Source organism: Takifugu rubripes, chromosome 15, assembly GCF_901000725.2.
Source record: "Takifugu rubripes chromosome 15, fTakRub1.2, whole genome shotgun sequence".
In the NCBI taxonomy this organism is placed as follows: domain Eukaryota; kingdom Metazoa; phylum Chordata; class Actinopteri; order Tetraodontiformes; family Tetraodontidae; genus Takifugu; species Takifugu rubripes.
The window spans coordinates 16,122,687-16,137,782 of record NC_042299.1 but is presented as its reverse complement, the minus strand read 5'-3'; the positions used below and the strand labels follow the sequence as shown (position 1 = coordinate 16,137,782).

Here is a 15,096-nt window from a genome sequence, read left to right as displayed (position 1 = left end):
GACAATAAATGTGTAAACTGCATTAATCAGCATAAATTAAGACCCTAAAAAGTTACAAGGGGGGGGGGGGGGGGTTATAACGTTATTCATGTGGGTCAATCCGAGGTGACACACTCCTGTTGTCAATCAGCCAATTAGACCCGAAAGCGGTGGGAAGTGTTAAATGGGTGCATGAAGACTTTGTTCCGGTTTCATGGCTCCAGGATGGACGGGTTCCTGTCCACGTTCCCCCCGTACAGTGCCTGCGCGCCCCCCGGGCCAGGACAGCTCGGTCTGGGTAAAGAGGCAGGGCTGCTTCATCACCCCCCAGGGTCTCAGCTACCTGGAGCTGTGCAAGGCCATCATATCCCAGGTCAACCCCGGCCTGCCCCCTCCCATCAAGAGGGCGCTCACCAGAGAGTGCGGCGTGCAGGTGAACGCCAAAGTGGATAAAGTGATCCAGTGTTCCCTGGGGCCCAAGACGCTCTGGTGCCTGGAGGGCGAGCACCGTGCGCAAACGCCCGATCTTCACAGCACTCCGCCGGTGAGCAACCTGCGATTCCCGAGGCCGGTTTCCATCTACTCACCGGTGTTTGACCGCAGGATCTATCCGAAGAAGCTCAGCGACGACACCGGGAGCGAAGGAGAGGCCGAGGACGCCCGGAGGCGCGTCGGGGAGGTCGAGAGGTTTGAAAGAGGCGAGGACGCGGAGAAGGATTCACTGGCTGCCGGCCGCCGCTCCAGTAAAGGCTCCAGCTTTCAGGTAGGCTGGGGAAATATCCTGAAGGATCCAGGTTATTCCCTGAAATAATGGAGACTCCAGCACTGATATTGATGTAGGTTGGTCCCAGCTAACCCTAACCCATCTGGGATGCTTGAAAACGGCAACTGCGATTAGAAACGGGCCGTTCGGCCCAGAGCCGCTTATGAAGGACATTTGAATATGCAGCTGGGCCCACGGACAGATGTCCACTGCACATCTGTCCCAGGCAGAGGGATCCTTCAGGTGTCCTTGGGGTTTTCTTCCTCCCTCAACAGGGTTTAAAGCCAAGAGGGGTTAGAATTGTGCAGCTTTCAAAGCCCCCTGAGGTGATGTGACTTTGGGCTTGAGACGAACTTGGCTTGAGCGTAGGTTCTATTCAGGTCCGGCGTAATCGATGGGATTGGGCACAAAAGGAAGCCCTAACGCTGATGTCTTTTGTAGTTCCTGGAGCAGAGGTACGGCTTCTTCCACTGCAAGAAGTGCAACATCCGGTGGGAGAGTGCCTACGTCTGGTGCATCTCTGGAACCAGCAAGGTCTGCGTCCTGCTCGCTGTGCTCCCAAAGCTGCTGCGTCCCTGATTCTGCCTTTATGCGTCTGTTTTTAATGACCCATTAGGTGTACTACAAGCAGCTCTGCCGGAGGTGTCAGCTGGGCTTTAATCCCTACAGAGTGGAATCCATCCTCTGTAAGGTGCGTTTAACCTTGATTCTCCAGCAGTAACGCTCACTGCCGACTTTCATGGTGAAGAACCGACCCTGACACTTGATCTATGGTCTCATCTTGGCAACGCTCAGGGTTGTTTGCAGACTTGCTGCAGCTGCGAGAAGAAGCAGAGGCACATCAACATGAAGAGGCCTCACCGCCAGGACCTGTGCTCCCGCTGCAGAGGCATGGCGCTGTCCTGTGACGCCACCTACAGCTTCAAGTACATCGTGTGAGTCGCCCGCCAGCCATCGTCCCTGGAGCCCACTCAGATCTTCCTTCCCCTGCCAGCGAGTCAGCAGATCTCTGGTTTTTATAATTAGCAGCTACTCAAAAAAGATTAGTCGTCCCATCTGTCCGGTGCTTCAGTGAACATGAGAAAATATTTTTGTAAGAAGAAATTAAGTGAAAAAAGTGTTGCATCTCAAATGTCGATGTCTTTGTAACCGCTGAGGCTTATTTTAGTTTTGTAGGGAGAAAGTTTAAGCTGTTGAGTAAAGAAAGTCATGAAAAATGCAGCATTTCCCATTTTTAATTTGACACCGACTTACAGAGCAATGACTCGGAAGGACTTCACAAAGGCTGTAAAACTATTTACACAGTGGAACAAAACTCTTAAACCTTAAAAAATGTGCAACTTCTTGTTCGGCATGCACACGTTCTCCCACACAAAACGCCCACGTGAGCTCAAAGCTCCCTTTTGTACCTCAAACGTATCTTTAAGATAAAGCAAAATGTTCTTAATAAATAGGTTGAACACTCATCCAGAAAATGCATGCATGGCAGTTTAATTTGACAACAAAATATATTTAAAAAACCGTAACGACGTCTGATCCGATAATTACTGGAAAAGAAAAGGAGGGAGAGTCACGAACTAATGACAGGAAGCGTTCAACACCAGAAGTAGCACAAGTCTTGGTTTTAAACATCGACAGTACTGCTGAATGTCAGCAGGGTACACACACACACACACACACACACACACAGGTTACGATGGTTGTGTGTCCATTCCTAGAAACAGTGTAGACGGACAGTGTAGACATGCACGACCCTCCCAGCCTGTGAGCACAATAGGTCAACGTGTAGGATAGTGAGGAATATAGTGTAACACTCACTACTGAAGCTGCTACTATTCACAGGAGTGCACGTCATGTTCTGAACAAGAGGAGACCAGCTGGTTGTGAGGCGTCTCCCCTGGGGAACCGGGTCCCTCTGCATAGGTCCGGGATCAGGAGGGGGCACGAGTACAGCAGAGCGCATTCAAGTGGGTCATGCATTGCACAATTTTCCCCAAAAGAGGCCTTAAAACAACAGCTAGAGCAAAAGAGAAACGTTCATCCAGCTTTGGGCTCTTCCTTCCTTCCTTCTTTCCTTCCTTGCTTCCTTCCTCTCTGAGTGAGTGACGAGCCTCTTCACTTTTTAAAGACCATATCAAATCTAAACTTAGTGCAACAGTACAAATTGTGCCAGTGAGGTCTGGCAGTCTCACAGGCAGTTTCACAAGGTCCAGCAGTCTTTGTTCATCTTGGAGGAGGCAGCATGGGTTCCTCTGGGGAAGAACCTTCCAACGTGAAAGCCTTTTTGTTCATCTTGGAGGAGGCAGCATGGGTTCCTCTGGGGAAGAACCTTCCAACGTGAAAGCCTTTTTGTTCATCTTGGAGGAGGCAGCATCGGTTCCTCTGGGGAAGAACCTTCCAACGTGAAAGCCTTCGCCCATCCTCGAATGAGCCACCGATGCTGATCACCGACCATCAAGCAGGACTTAAACTGAGAGCACTGTGCTCAGACAAAAACCACATCAGGTCTTGTGTCAGCAGGCAGGAATATGCAGGTTACATCCCATAATAGTCTGGAATGTTGTCTTCTCTTCTCGGCATCCCACAGATCATCTCAGCAATCGTGGGTTTCAGCCATGGTTGTTTCCAGAGGTCCTCAGTGCCCGCTCAGGTCTGGACATCTGATCCCTTCTCCGTATTCAGGAGCCCCCCTACGCTCAGCAGGGGCAGGGCAGCGTGGCCCATCTTCCCCAGTAGTGGGTCAAGGGTGCAGCAGCACCACTAAGGGTGCAACAACAGCCCCATGCCCAAGTCTCTTCTGGGGCAGCGGGACAGGGCGAGGAAGGACGGGGAGTGAGGACAGAGGAGGGTGGGGCAGGACTGCGGATCAGGACTGCAGCATGTTCAGGAGAACGGCCGCCGGGCCTGGATGCTCATATGGTGACCGGGGGAAATGAGGAAGATGGGAACCCCGAGGGCGGGTGGGCGGGGCACCCGGGTCAGAGTGAGCCAGCAGGGTGGGCTGTGATGCTACAGTCTGCAGGACGTTGGCTGAGACTGGACACGTGCTGCTGTGCAAATGGAAAAGTGGGGAAGGACCTCGACAGGGACAGGAACCCCTCTCATCATGACTCCTCCTGGGTGCTCGTGTGCACGGGACTGAGTCTGGAGTTGTTGTGCAGCAGTGAGAGGAGAACAAGTCTGGAGGTCTGGGAAAATCAACCAGAACCGTGTTGGAGTCTACAGTGGAAGAGGGGAGCAGAGAAAGGCCTGAGTCCTGCTCTAAAGGTTCTGGTTCTGCTGACGGGGAAGGCAGTATGTGGGCAGCCACCCGGAGCTGTGCAGCCGGGGCAGCAGACACACGGGGGGCGGGAGGGGCCACGTGTGTGGGTGTTGGTCCTCGTCTGTGAGGACAGCCGTGGTTGTGGCTGGTGGCGTTGGGAGGGTCGCTGGTTGAGATGATGGGTGGGACAGAGGTGGGGAAGGAGGGGCAGGGGCTCCTGACTTCCTGTCAGAGACTGGTCCCGGAGGCGCTGGAGTCGGGGAGGTAAGTTGTGACCACCCGGTACCCCTGAGCGTGGCGGATCATGTCGCGGATCTCCCCGTTGAGCTCCAGGAGCTTGGAGCAGATCAGGCTGAGGTCTTGGCGGGAACCGACCAGAGCGATGGTGCCTGTCTGACCCAGCGTCTGATGGCGGAAGTAGATGTTCAGCAGCGTCTGGACCTCGCTCTCTGAGCTGCCTCCAAACACTCCGCAGGGCCACCGCCTCCTGGGGTAGTGTGAAAGGAATAAAGGAGGACGGGACATGAATACGTTTCCAGCGGTCCCACCTAACATATGCAGACTTTAGCGTGTGGAGCATCAGAACTGCTGACTCACCGGAACTCCTGGATGTAGCGCACCGCTTTGGTGAGCTCGTGACTCCTGAGGCACTCCAGGATGGACTGCACAGCGGCCTCGGAGCTGGAGAAGCTGGGCACGACCGTGGCAGCAGCCTGCGCATGGCGAGGCATGTGTTCCAGGTCGGAGGCGATGGCCGTCTCAGCTACCTGGAGGCTGCTCCTCAGCTCAGAGAGCTCCAGAGACATGTTGAGAAGCTGCAGGGGGGAGGGAGCACGATGCCAATCAAATGTGACGGATTAATCAATATGGAGGCCAAAAGGGTCCAATGGTTCTCAGATCAGTGGCAGGAACACCACACAATGGAGAGCGTTACATGGTCACACAAAATCAATATATGACTGATATATATATATATATATATATGAAAATCCGAGCAGCGCCGTGTCACCTCGGGAACGGAGCTGACGGCATGAACCTGTCCGATGAGCGAGCAGTAGGACTGGAAGAGGAGGAGGATCTGGAAATGCAGCTTGTAAAGCCTCTGGCACAGCTCCAGTTGCTAGGAGACATGAAACAGCACCGAAGGGTTCAGCTGCAGGTAACAGGCACAGGCCGACCCTGACCTGCATCAGAGAACACGCAACATGCCGCACGCACGCACAACTCACACGCACGCACGCACGCACAACTCACACGCACGCACAACTCACACACGCACGCACGCACAACTCACACACGCACGCACGCACAACTCACACACACGCACACACACACACGCACGCACGCACGCACAACTCACACACGCACGCACGCACAACTCACACACGCACGCACGCACAACTCACACACGCACGCACGCACAACTCACACACGCACGCACGCACAACTCACACACGCACGCACACACACGCACGCACGCACAACATGCCGCACGCACGCACAACTCACACACACACGCACACACGCACGCACGCACAACTCACACACACACGCACACACGCACGCACGCACAACTCACACGCACACGCACGCACAACTCACACACACACGCACACACACACACTCACACAGGAGGCCAGTGAAAAGAACTGATGAGAACTTACAGCCAGAGATTCCATTTGCTAGCGAGAGCATGTTAGGGCGTCAGAGGAGTGAGAAGAAGACAAAGTGTCAGTCAAACACATGCACACCAGGAAAGAGCCTAACAGTTAGTCAAGAGTGTAGAAACCCGACACATTTAAAGATTTTGGACTATTTTTTGCAGTCACCTAATATCACACAGCAAAGATGCTAATTGACCAATCAATCATCATTCTAGGTCAAAATACTCAGTATTGATTATTGATATTCTGTAGATCTGTACCTTTTCCTCGGAGTCTCCTGGTTGGCAGGTAACCACAGATTCACCAGGACACCTGGGAAAAGTGTCTTTGCAGTTCTTGAACCACTAAAGAAAAACATGGCAGTGAGGAAGAGCGAGCGGTTCTTTTCTATGAAGAGAGAGAACGTAGGAGCAGCTTACAGATAAAGCAGCCTCCTCTCTGCTGTTGTACGTGTCCAAATACTCCTGCAGCTCCAGAGCGCTGAACTTAACCTTTTCAAGGAGGCCGTATGACATGATCTGGGGAAAAACCGTCCGGACAGGAAGATGGCCGGAGGTGAGAACAGAGCTCCGATGAGCCACTCATTCACTCCAGCACTCCTTACTCCTGTATCATGGCATCGACGTAGATGGTGGGACAATCCGAGCACGTGGTCAGCATCTGTGAGGACCGCAGGAACTTGGACCCGATTCCTCTCAAGCCCTCCCCGAGGTAAGTGGCAACATCAGTTGTCAGGAGGCAGAATTTACCCTGGATGTTCTAGAAAAGACATTTGGAGAATCATTTGTATGTTGCAGCCTGATCCAGACGTTGTTCGTCAGAAGTGGTCGATTGTCTTTTGTCACCTTAAACAGAGAGGAAAAGACGTGAAAGGTGTGCACGGCGCAGGACCCGTCGGAGTCGGTCACCAGCTGGTTGATGTGAGACTGCCAGGCCTCTTCTGCATCGTCACACACTGCAGGCTGGAAGGCCGCCAGGATGGCAGAGAAGAAGGGAGAGGGGGGCGGTGGAAACCCGAGATCTTCCAAGTCATCGACATCATCACGTAGGCTGGAAATCACAACGGCAAAACAGTCGGAAAAGCCAGTCTGTTGTGGGAAATGCTGTATTTCCAGAATCAGGATCCAACAAAAAGGTGACCAAAGTAATGAAGCCCTAACCCCAGCCCAACCCTAACTAACCCTAACCTAACCTAACCCTAACTAACCCTCTAACCCTAACTAACCCTCTAACCCTAACCTAACCCTAACTAACCCTAACCTAACCCTAACTAACCCGAACCTAACTAACCCTCTAACCCTAACCCTAACTAACCCTCTAACCCTAACTAACCCGAACCTAACTAACCCTCTAACCCTAACCCTAACTAACCCTAACTAACCCTAACCCTAACTAACCCTCTAACCCTAACCTAACTAACCCTAACTAACCTCTAACCCTAACCCTAACCCTAACCCTAACTAACCCTCTAACCCTAACTAACCCTAACCCAGCAACACACCCTCACGCTCACCTGGGTAGACAGTTTGGGTCGAGAAAGTCCAGGGGGGCTGGTAGTAGTTGAGGTGGAGGCTGGTGTCCAAACTGGGCAGCTGCTGACCGGGCAAATCCAGAGTGAAGCTGTCGCCGCCGTCGGAGCCCTGAGGCAGCTCGGTGACGCTGGGCGACAGCTCCTCGTCCTGGGGCTGCGTGTCCTCGTCCTCACCACACGCCCCCTGCTGGCCAGGGGAGAGAGCACGCCAACATCAGCACCAAGGCTAGCAACATGCTAACGTCACCTCTGATCCTCCTTCAGGCAGAGTGCTGTACTGGTGTACTGGTGTACTGTACTGGTGTACTGTACTGGTATACTGTACTGCTGTACTGGTGTACTGGTATACTGTACTGGTATACTGACTGGTGTACTGGTATTCTGACTGTTATTCTGGTATTCTGACTGGTGTACTGGTATTCTGACTGTTATTCTGGTATTCTGACTGGTGTACTGGTATTCTGACTGGTGTACTGGTATTCTGACTGGTGTACTGGTATTCCGACTGGTGTACTGGTATTCTGACTGGTGTACTGGTATTCCGACTGTTATTCTGGTATTCTGACTGGTGTACTGGTCTGACTGGTGTACTGGTATTCTGACTGGTGTACTGGTATTCCGACTGGTGTACTGGTATTCTGACTGGTGTACTGGTATTCCGACTGGTGTACTGGTATTCTGACTGGTGTACTGGTATACTGTACTGGTGTACTGGTATACTGTACTGGTATACTGACTGGTGTACTGGTATACTGTACTGGTGTACTGGTATACTGACTGGTGTACTGGTATTCTGACTGGTGTACTGGTATTCCGACTGGTGTACTGGTATACTGTACTGGTATACTGACTGGTGTACTGGTATTCTGACTGGTGTACTGGTATTCCGACTGGTGTACTGGTATTCTGACTGGTGTACTGGTATACTGTACTGGTATTCTGACTGGTGTTCTGGTATTCCGACTGGTATACTGTACTGGTATTCTGACTGGTGTTCTGGTATTCCGACTGGTGTACTGGTATACTGTACTGGTATTCTGACTGGTGTACTGGTATTCCGACTGGTGTACTGGTATGACTGGTGTACTGGTATTCCGACTGGTGTACTGGTATTCTGACTGGTGTACTGGTATTCCGACTGGTGTACTGGTATTCTGACTGGTGTACTGGTATTCCGACTGGTGTACTGGTACTGTACTGTGTACTGGTATACTGTACTGGTATACTGACTGGTGTACTGGTATACTGTACTGGTGTACTGGTATACTGTACTGGTATACTGACTGGTGTACTGGTATTCTGACTGGTGTACTGGTATTCCGACTGGTGTACTGGTATACTGTACTGGTATACTGACTGGTGTACTGGTATTCTGACTGGTGTTCTGGTATTCCGACTGGTGTACTGGTATACTGTACTGGTATACTGACTGGTGTACTGGTATTCTGACTGGTATTCTGGTATTCTGACTGGTGTTCTGGTATTCCCAGTCCAGAAGGCCTGCCATTCCTTACATGAAGAACACTCCGACCACCATGGAGGGCTCCCTGCCCTGGTGTGGGGGCACTGATGGACTGTGGGTCAGCAGAAGTGTCATAGGAAGTGAACAAGGAATCGATGTGATTGGTCTCCTCTGATGGTGACGGATTAGTCTAGAACAACAGACAAACCAGGAGTTCTTGGATATTGTGTGTTTAAATGTGTGGATGCTGCTATGTTCCGACAGCTATGGCTACGCACAAGCTGGGAATGAGACAGGCTCTGGCTGGTTGAAGACTCCTCTTCCTCTGAGGACTCATCTGAATCATGGGGGTCCTCATGACCCAAACTGGGGGTGCTTCCTGAGTGCTGGCTCTCCTCCAACAGGTCGCCCAGCTCGGTGCTGTCCAGAGAACGCCGACGCACACCCCAGTTAAAGTTATCCATGGTTTCACCCTAATGAAACACATACAGGATATGAAGCAACAGGAGCAGCAAATCCTCTGATGACATCATCTAAAGTGCCTGCTGGAATGATGCAGACCAGGTTGGTACTTAGGGAAAGAAATTCTATAAATGTTATTTTCCTTTTTGAAAAAGAATCAGCATCGAGAAACCTTACGGTTTTTTTTAATCTCTTTGACAAATATTTGAAAAGTGCAGTTCTGCAAGCAAGCTGAAGCAGAATGGACCTTTATGGACCGAGAGGCGCCCACGCAGCAGCGTACAGAACCTCCTGTAAAGGTGAGCAGCCTTACCTGGAGCTCCTGGGCAGTGGGGGGGAAAGAGACACACAGTTAGAAACACAATATACTGATGTGAAAGGCAGAAGTTAGAGTGCAAAGGTCATTGTGGTTTTAAACCAAGCACTAGTAATGAGTCACACCTCTCCATCTTCCAGTTCCACGTCCAGGAAGTCAAAATCCCGGAAAACCCGGAACTGCTGCTCACTGGCAGTGTCGTCCAGCGTACTCTCTGGTTCCACCCTCCTCTGATGACACACCACTTTCTCTGACCTCCATCAAATCCAAATCACCACAGGATGAGAAGATGACCTGCAGTGAAGAACAGAGAGTTCCGTACTACCTGAGGACTGGAGAATTCCAAAGATGGGGAAAGAGTCACAAACAGGAGAACAACAATAGCTTACGGAGGGGTTCTTGGTGAGTCCAACCTCTTGGCCACACAGAGATAAAACATTGACCAACTTCTCCCTGGTTCGTTCTGAATTATAAAAAGAATGCAAGAAATAGCAGTTATTAGTTTTAGAGCAAAGTAAATAAACACGAGTGTACTATGGAAATGCATAATAGAGGGTCAGGGTTAGGGTTAGGGTTAGAGGGTTAGGGGTTAGGGGTTAGGGGTTAGGGTTAGAGGGTTAGGGGTTAGGGTTAGAGGGTTAGGGTTAGGGGTTAGGGTTAGGGTTAGGGTTAGGGTTAGGGTTAGGGTTAGGGTTAGGGTTAGGGTTAGAGGGTTAGGGGTTAGGGGTTAGGGTTAGAGGGTTAGGGGTTAGGGTTAGAGGGTTAGGGGTTAGGGGTTAGGGTTAGGGGTTAGGGTTAGGGTTAGAGGGTTAGGGGTTAGGGTTAGGGGGGGGGGTTAGGGGTTAGGGTTAGGGTTAGAGGGTTAGAGGGTTAGGGTTAGGGTTAGAGGGTTAGGGTTAGGGTGAGGGTGAGGGTGAGGGTGAGGGTTAGGGGTTAGGGGTTAGGGTTAGAGGGTTAGGGGTTAGGGTTAGAGGGTTAGGGGTTAGGGGTTAGGGTTAGAGGGTTAGGGGTTAGGGTTAGGGTTAGGGGTTAGGGTTAGGGTTAGGGTTAGGGTTAGAGGGTTAGGGGTTAGGGTTAGAGGTTAGGGTTAGAGGGTTAGGGGTTAGGAGTTAGGGTTAGGGTTAGGGGTTAGGGTTAGGGGTTAGGGGTTAGGGTTAGAGGGTTAGGGTTGGGGTTAGGGTTAGGGTTAGAGGGTTAGGGGTTAGGGTTAGGGTTAGGGTTAGGGTTAGGGTTAGGGTTAGGGGTTAGGGTTAGGGTTAGGGTAGGTGGGTTAGGGTTAGAGGGTTAGAGGGTTAGAGGTTAGGGTTAGGGTTAGGGTTAGGGTTAGGGTTAGGGTTAGGGGTTAGGGTTAGAGGGTTAGGGGTTAGGGTTAGGGTTAGAGGGTTAGGTGTTAGGGTTAGGGTTAGAGGGTTAGAGGGTTAGAGGGTTAGGGTTAGGGTTAGGGTTAGGGGTTAGGGTTAGAGGGTTAGGGTTAGGGTTAGGGTTAGAGGGTAGGTGTTAGGGTTAGGGTTAGGGTTAGAGGGTTAGAGGGTTAGGGTTAGGGGGTTAGGGTTAGGGTTAGGGTTAGAGGGTTAGAGGGTTAGAGGGTTAGGGTTAGGGTTAGGGTTAGGGTTAGGGTTAGGGTTAGGGTTAGGGTTAGGGTTAGGGGTAGGGTTAGAGGGTTAGGGGTTAGGGTTAGGGTTAGAGGGTTAGGTGAGGGTTAGGGTTAGAGGGTTAGAGGGTTAGAGGGTTAGAGGGTTAGAGGGTTAGGGTTAGGGGTTAGGGTTAGGGTTGGGTTAGAGGGTTAGGGAGGGTGAGGGTGAGGGTGAGGGTAGAGGGTTAGGGGTTAGAGGGTTAGATGGTTAGGGTGAGGGTGAGGGTGAGGGTGAGGGTGAGGGTTAGAGGGTTAGAGGGTTAGGGTTAGGGTTAGGGTCCATCATTACAGTACCTGAGAGTACTGCGGCCTTCTCCAACTGACAGGCACCAGAATGGTGTTGGAGTTGGATCCTGAGGAGGTGGAGGACGTGCTGCGAGTTACCGCCATGGCTCTGGCCTTGCCCGCTCGACCACCTGAACCTTGGAGATCATCAAACCGCCGGCCGATAACAGGCGTCTACCAAGGACATCCGGAGACACGCCGTCAAGAAATAACATCGATATTACTCACATGAATGTCGACACATTACCTGAGAAATATCAAAAGTAAAGTCCAGTGTTTTCCCTGGCAGAGCCTTGGAGGAACCGTCCCACACTCGGCTGACCTCCAGGTTGGACAGGTCCCCCTGAGAGTGGCCGTACGCTGGGTGAACTAGGCTGGCAGAGCGCGACACTACCAGTTTCAAGATATTTAAAGCATCCTTCCAGTGTACAGTCTAGGGAACGTCACAACAAATTGAACAACAAATTGTGCCCACTTTTTATCACGGAAAAGCAAAATGAAACACACACAAGTATTTTCAGTAAACTTGCCTGGACGAACTTCTCAATGGTTTTTAGGACATCAGCATTGAACTGTTTGACCTGCACAGCAGTTAGGTCCATATGGCTGAGCAGGCAGTAGATGATCTGGAGGAGGGACTGTTGCATGCTGGGAAGGCCCTTATCCAGGAGCTAAGAGATGAAGAGTGGATTCAGTCAATGACAAAACATGCAAACCTATGACTTGTTGTTGACCTGTCCCAAAGTTTAATAAGGCAAACTAAGTCTGTCTACCTCTGCCATGTAGGTGACCATGTTGAGTGTGATGTCAGAGAAAGCCTCGTGGAGGTAACGGCAAACCACACTGACCCAGGAGAACGGGTCCCTTGTATAGGAACGGGTCTTATACAGAGTCATCACATGGGCCAAGTGGGACAGCTTGGTGTGTTTCTCAACCAAACACACCTGAGAAGTGCAGAGAGAGAAAAGGCTTGCTTCACTTTTCATCCCTGAGGTGAGCTACTGAAGCCAGGGATGATGTGTTCAGAGCATGGAAAACAGTACCTGAGCAATCCTCTCAGCACTCTCCTTACAAAACTGAGTTGGGTGGCCAAAGTGCTGAACAAAGTGTGGCAGCAGACACAAGACATTCAGAGGGAAGCCTGCACAGAGACACATTTCATCCTCAATGAGAAACACATACAAATCCCGCTATTGTGCTAATTACAGAAGCGAGTATAGAAGCCTCCCACCTATAGACTGTGAGGTATCAACAACAGGCACGCGGGAGACTGGCGTGAGCTGACAGAAGAGCTGTAGCGTCAGGTCAAATGTGGCTTGAGATGTAAAACCCTTTAGTAAAAGCTGCTGAATCCCAGAGAAGCCAGACCAAGCCAGCTGAGCCTGCAGTTTTTCCAGGCGTTCACGGTTCTCCGCTCTGTCTAAGGGCACCTGGCGAGGAAGGATTTGGTTCAAATAAATGAGTTTAGCGAGTGAGTTTAATCTTAGTGAGCCCTAGCTCCTTAGCATGTAAAACGACTGCTCTCCCGTCTATATGCTGCTAACTTGGGTTTCATCACTTTTACCTTAGACAGCAACTTGTGAACAAGACGAAGTGACATCTGATATTCAAACTCAAAGTCCGATTCCATGAGCGACACCGCCACCCAGAACACAGTTGCCAGAATTGATGAGGGATGAGAAACATGGGCAGGATCTGATAGAACACTGGGATCAATACGGTTGGTTGACGATGTGCACGAGCCTGGGTTTCTTCCAATTCGGGCCAGGCCGTGACTGTTGCAGGCCTGCAAAGTCCAAAACAACTGAGCAAAACGTACTCAACAATTCAAGCGGTCGCTGATCTGCGAGTCTTGCCTGTATGCGTTCCAGAGTGGCACTGCGAGGAGGATCACACGACTGGTAGCCACATTCACCAAACTTCTTCGGGACTGAGTAGGAGCGCTGGTGGCGCTGTGACGACAGACCAACGAATCCTGGACCAGGAAAATTCAGCTGACCCGTGCTCTTCCGGTTCATCAGTTTGTCATTTATTACAAAGTCTGGCGAGGATGTCCTGTGAATATAAGTATATATTCTTTAGTTACATATCTAACCTGCCACCCAGAGGTTCAGCCTACCTGGTGAGAGCTGCCATAAGGTCAGTGTTCTTCAGACATTCTGCAAGATTCACCACCACGGACTCCAGCGTCAGCAGGACCTCCATCACGTAGCCCTGGAGTGCACATGAAGAGCAGCCCTCTGTCACCCTCCTGCCCTGTGCTGTCAGTGGCCCTGGCAACCTTTGACTCACCTGCACCTCATCACCATGCTCTCCAACCACCTCCACCAGCCGGGAGACAATGTCAGACACAGCGTGGTTGTTGATGGGCTGTTTGAGGGCCCTGAAGATCTGGAAGGAGCGTCCAGCATAGTGGCGCGAGGAGCTGCACAAAGCTGTCTGTAAAGCAACGTCGCTCAGCTGCTGCTCCAGGTGGAAGTCTGCAGAACGGAAAGAAGCTAACACACGTCAATGCAGCAAACACACAAACTCCTCAGTGATAATAAGGAATGGAGACTATTGATGATATGTGATGGGTTCAGGATTGAGATATTTGCTGGGAGTTGTTACAGAGACATTTGACATTCGAGCGGGAACACTTGCGGTTTCTCACCTGACTTGGATTCTTTGAGGACAGAGACGACATGGCGCAAGAAGTTGGAGAGCTGCTCTGTGCTCTTGGAGTTGGGGTTCTTGGGCGTGATGTCTTCGTGCACCCACAGTGGCCCGATGGCTCTGAGCAACAACAACACAGTACTCCAGGCACTGTATACCCACCACCAGTAGCACCACATCCAAGTTACACAACCACTGAATAAATGGAGGCTTTTACAAACACACATATTTACACAGGCTTTTCTGAGCCTCGATGAAACGGGGACGTGTGATTGGTCAGTGGGCTCTTCGCCTGTACCTGGTGGAAAGGAACTCGATTAGTTTGTTCGTCTTTTCGTCATTTTCGTTGGGTGTATCTTCAAGGTCCTCAAGGTCATCGGGGGTCACCAAGGGTAAATTTCCCACACTGCCTGCAGTGCTGCCACCCCCCAGACTGGTCGATGAGGAGTTGGAGGTGGAGCTGAGGCCAGAGTCCACCACAGGGGATGCCTGCCACTCTCGCAGGAAATCAGATGCACCTCAAAGTAAGGAAAGAGCACAGAATGAAACCTTTTCCTCATTTTGATGACGCGTCACTGTTTTAGAACGTCGACGTCAGCGTTAAACATGACTGTATAGATGCTGATGTTACAGCTCAAAGGGAAAAGAAATGTGTTTGGGGTTTTCCTCTTACCTGTTGCTTGGTATTCCATTGGGTAGCTGGACTTAATGGTGAGGGTTTTGTTGTCACTGATTTCTCTTGTCAGCATCAGAACAGAAGCAATAACCTGTCGCAACAAATAAGAGGCTTCTGAATGGCTACCGAGGACAAGAGAAGAGCCTTTGGGACTCATTAGGTTACAAAAATGAGATGAGCACAGAAAGATGGAAAGTATCTACGTTGCAGGTTTCTGACCTGGAAGTTGTTGTTACAAGAGAGGGCGATGAGGAGGTGAAGAAGAAGGCGTTTGCTGTGTTCATAGACCTCTGCTCTGTAATGGTCCATACCTGGAAAAAAGGACCACATTAGATCCCATTTCAAACATTTTATCACGACAGATACGATTTCTAACAATGACATTTGTTCTAAAGTGTTGTTGTGTGA

General features: G+C 50.9%; 1 protein-coding gene and 1 pseudogene across 1 annotated transcript; one reads left to right on the top strand and one right to left on the bottom strand.

Annotated features, from left to right (window-relative positions):
• The first annotated feature begins 178 nt into the window (after nt 1–178).
• On the top strand, nt 179–1,722 carry LOC115252814 (zygote arrest protein 1-like). Its single transcript, XM_029849014.1, has 4 exons — nt 179–742; nt 1,184–1,276; nt 1,359–1,433; nt 1,538–1,722. Exons 1-4 carry the CDS (start codon nt 194–196, stop codon nt 1,679–1,681), a joined length of 861 nt encoding a protein of 286 aa, XP_029704874.1. The 5' UTR covers nt 179–193; the 3' UTR covers nt 1,682–1,722.
• A 2,498-nt stretch (nt 1,723–4,220) lies between these two features.
• Nucleotides 4,221–15,096, bottom strand: part of LOC105418405 (protein furry homolog) — a 32,314-nt pseudogene continuing 21,438 nt past the window's right edge.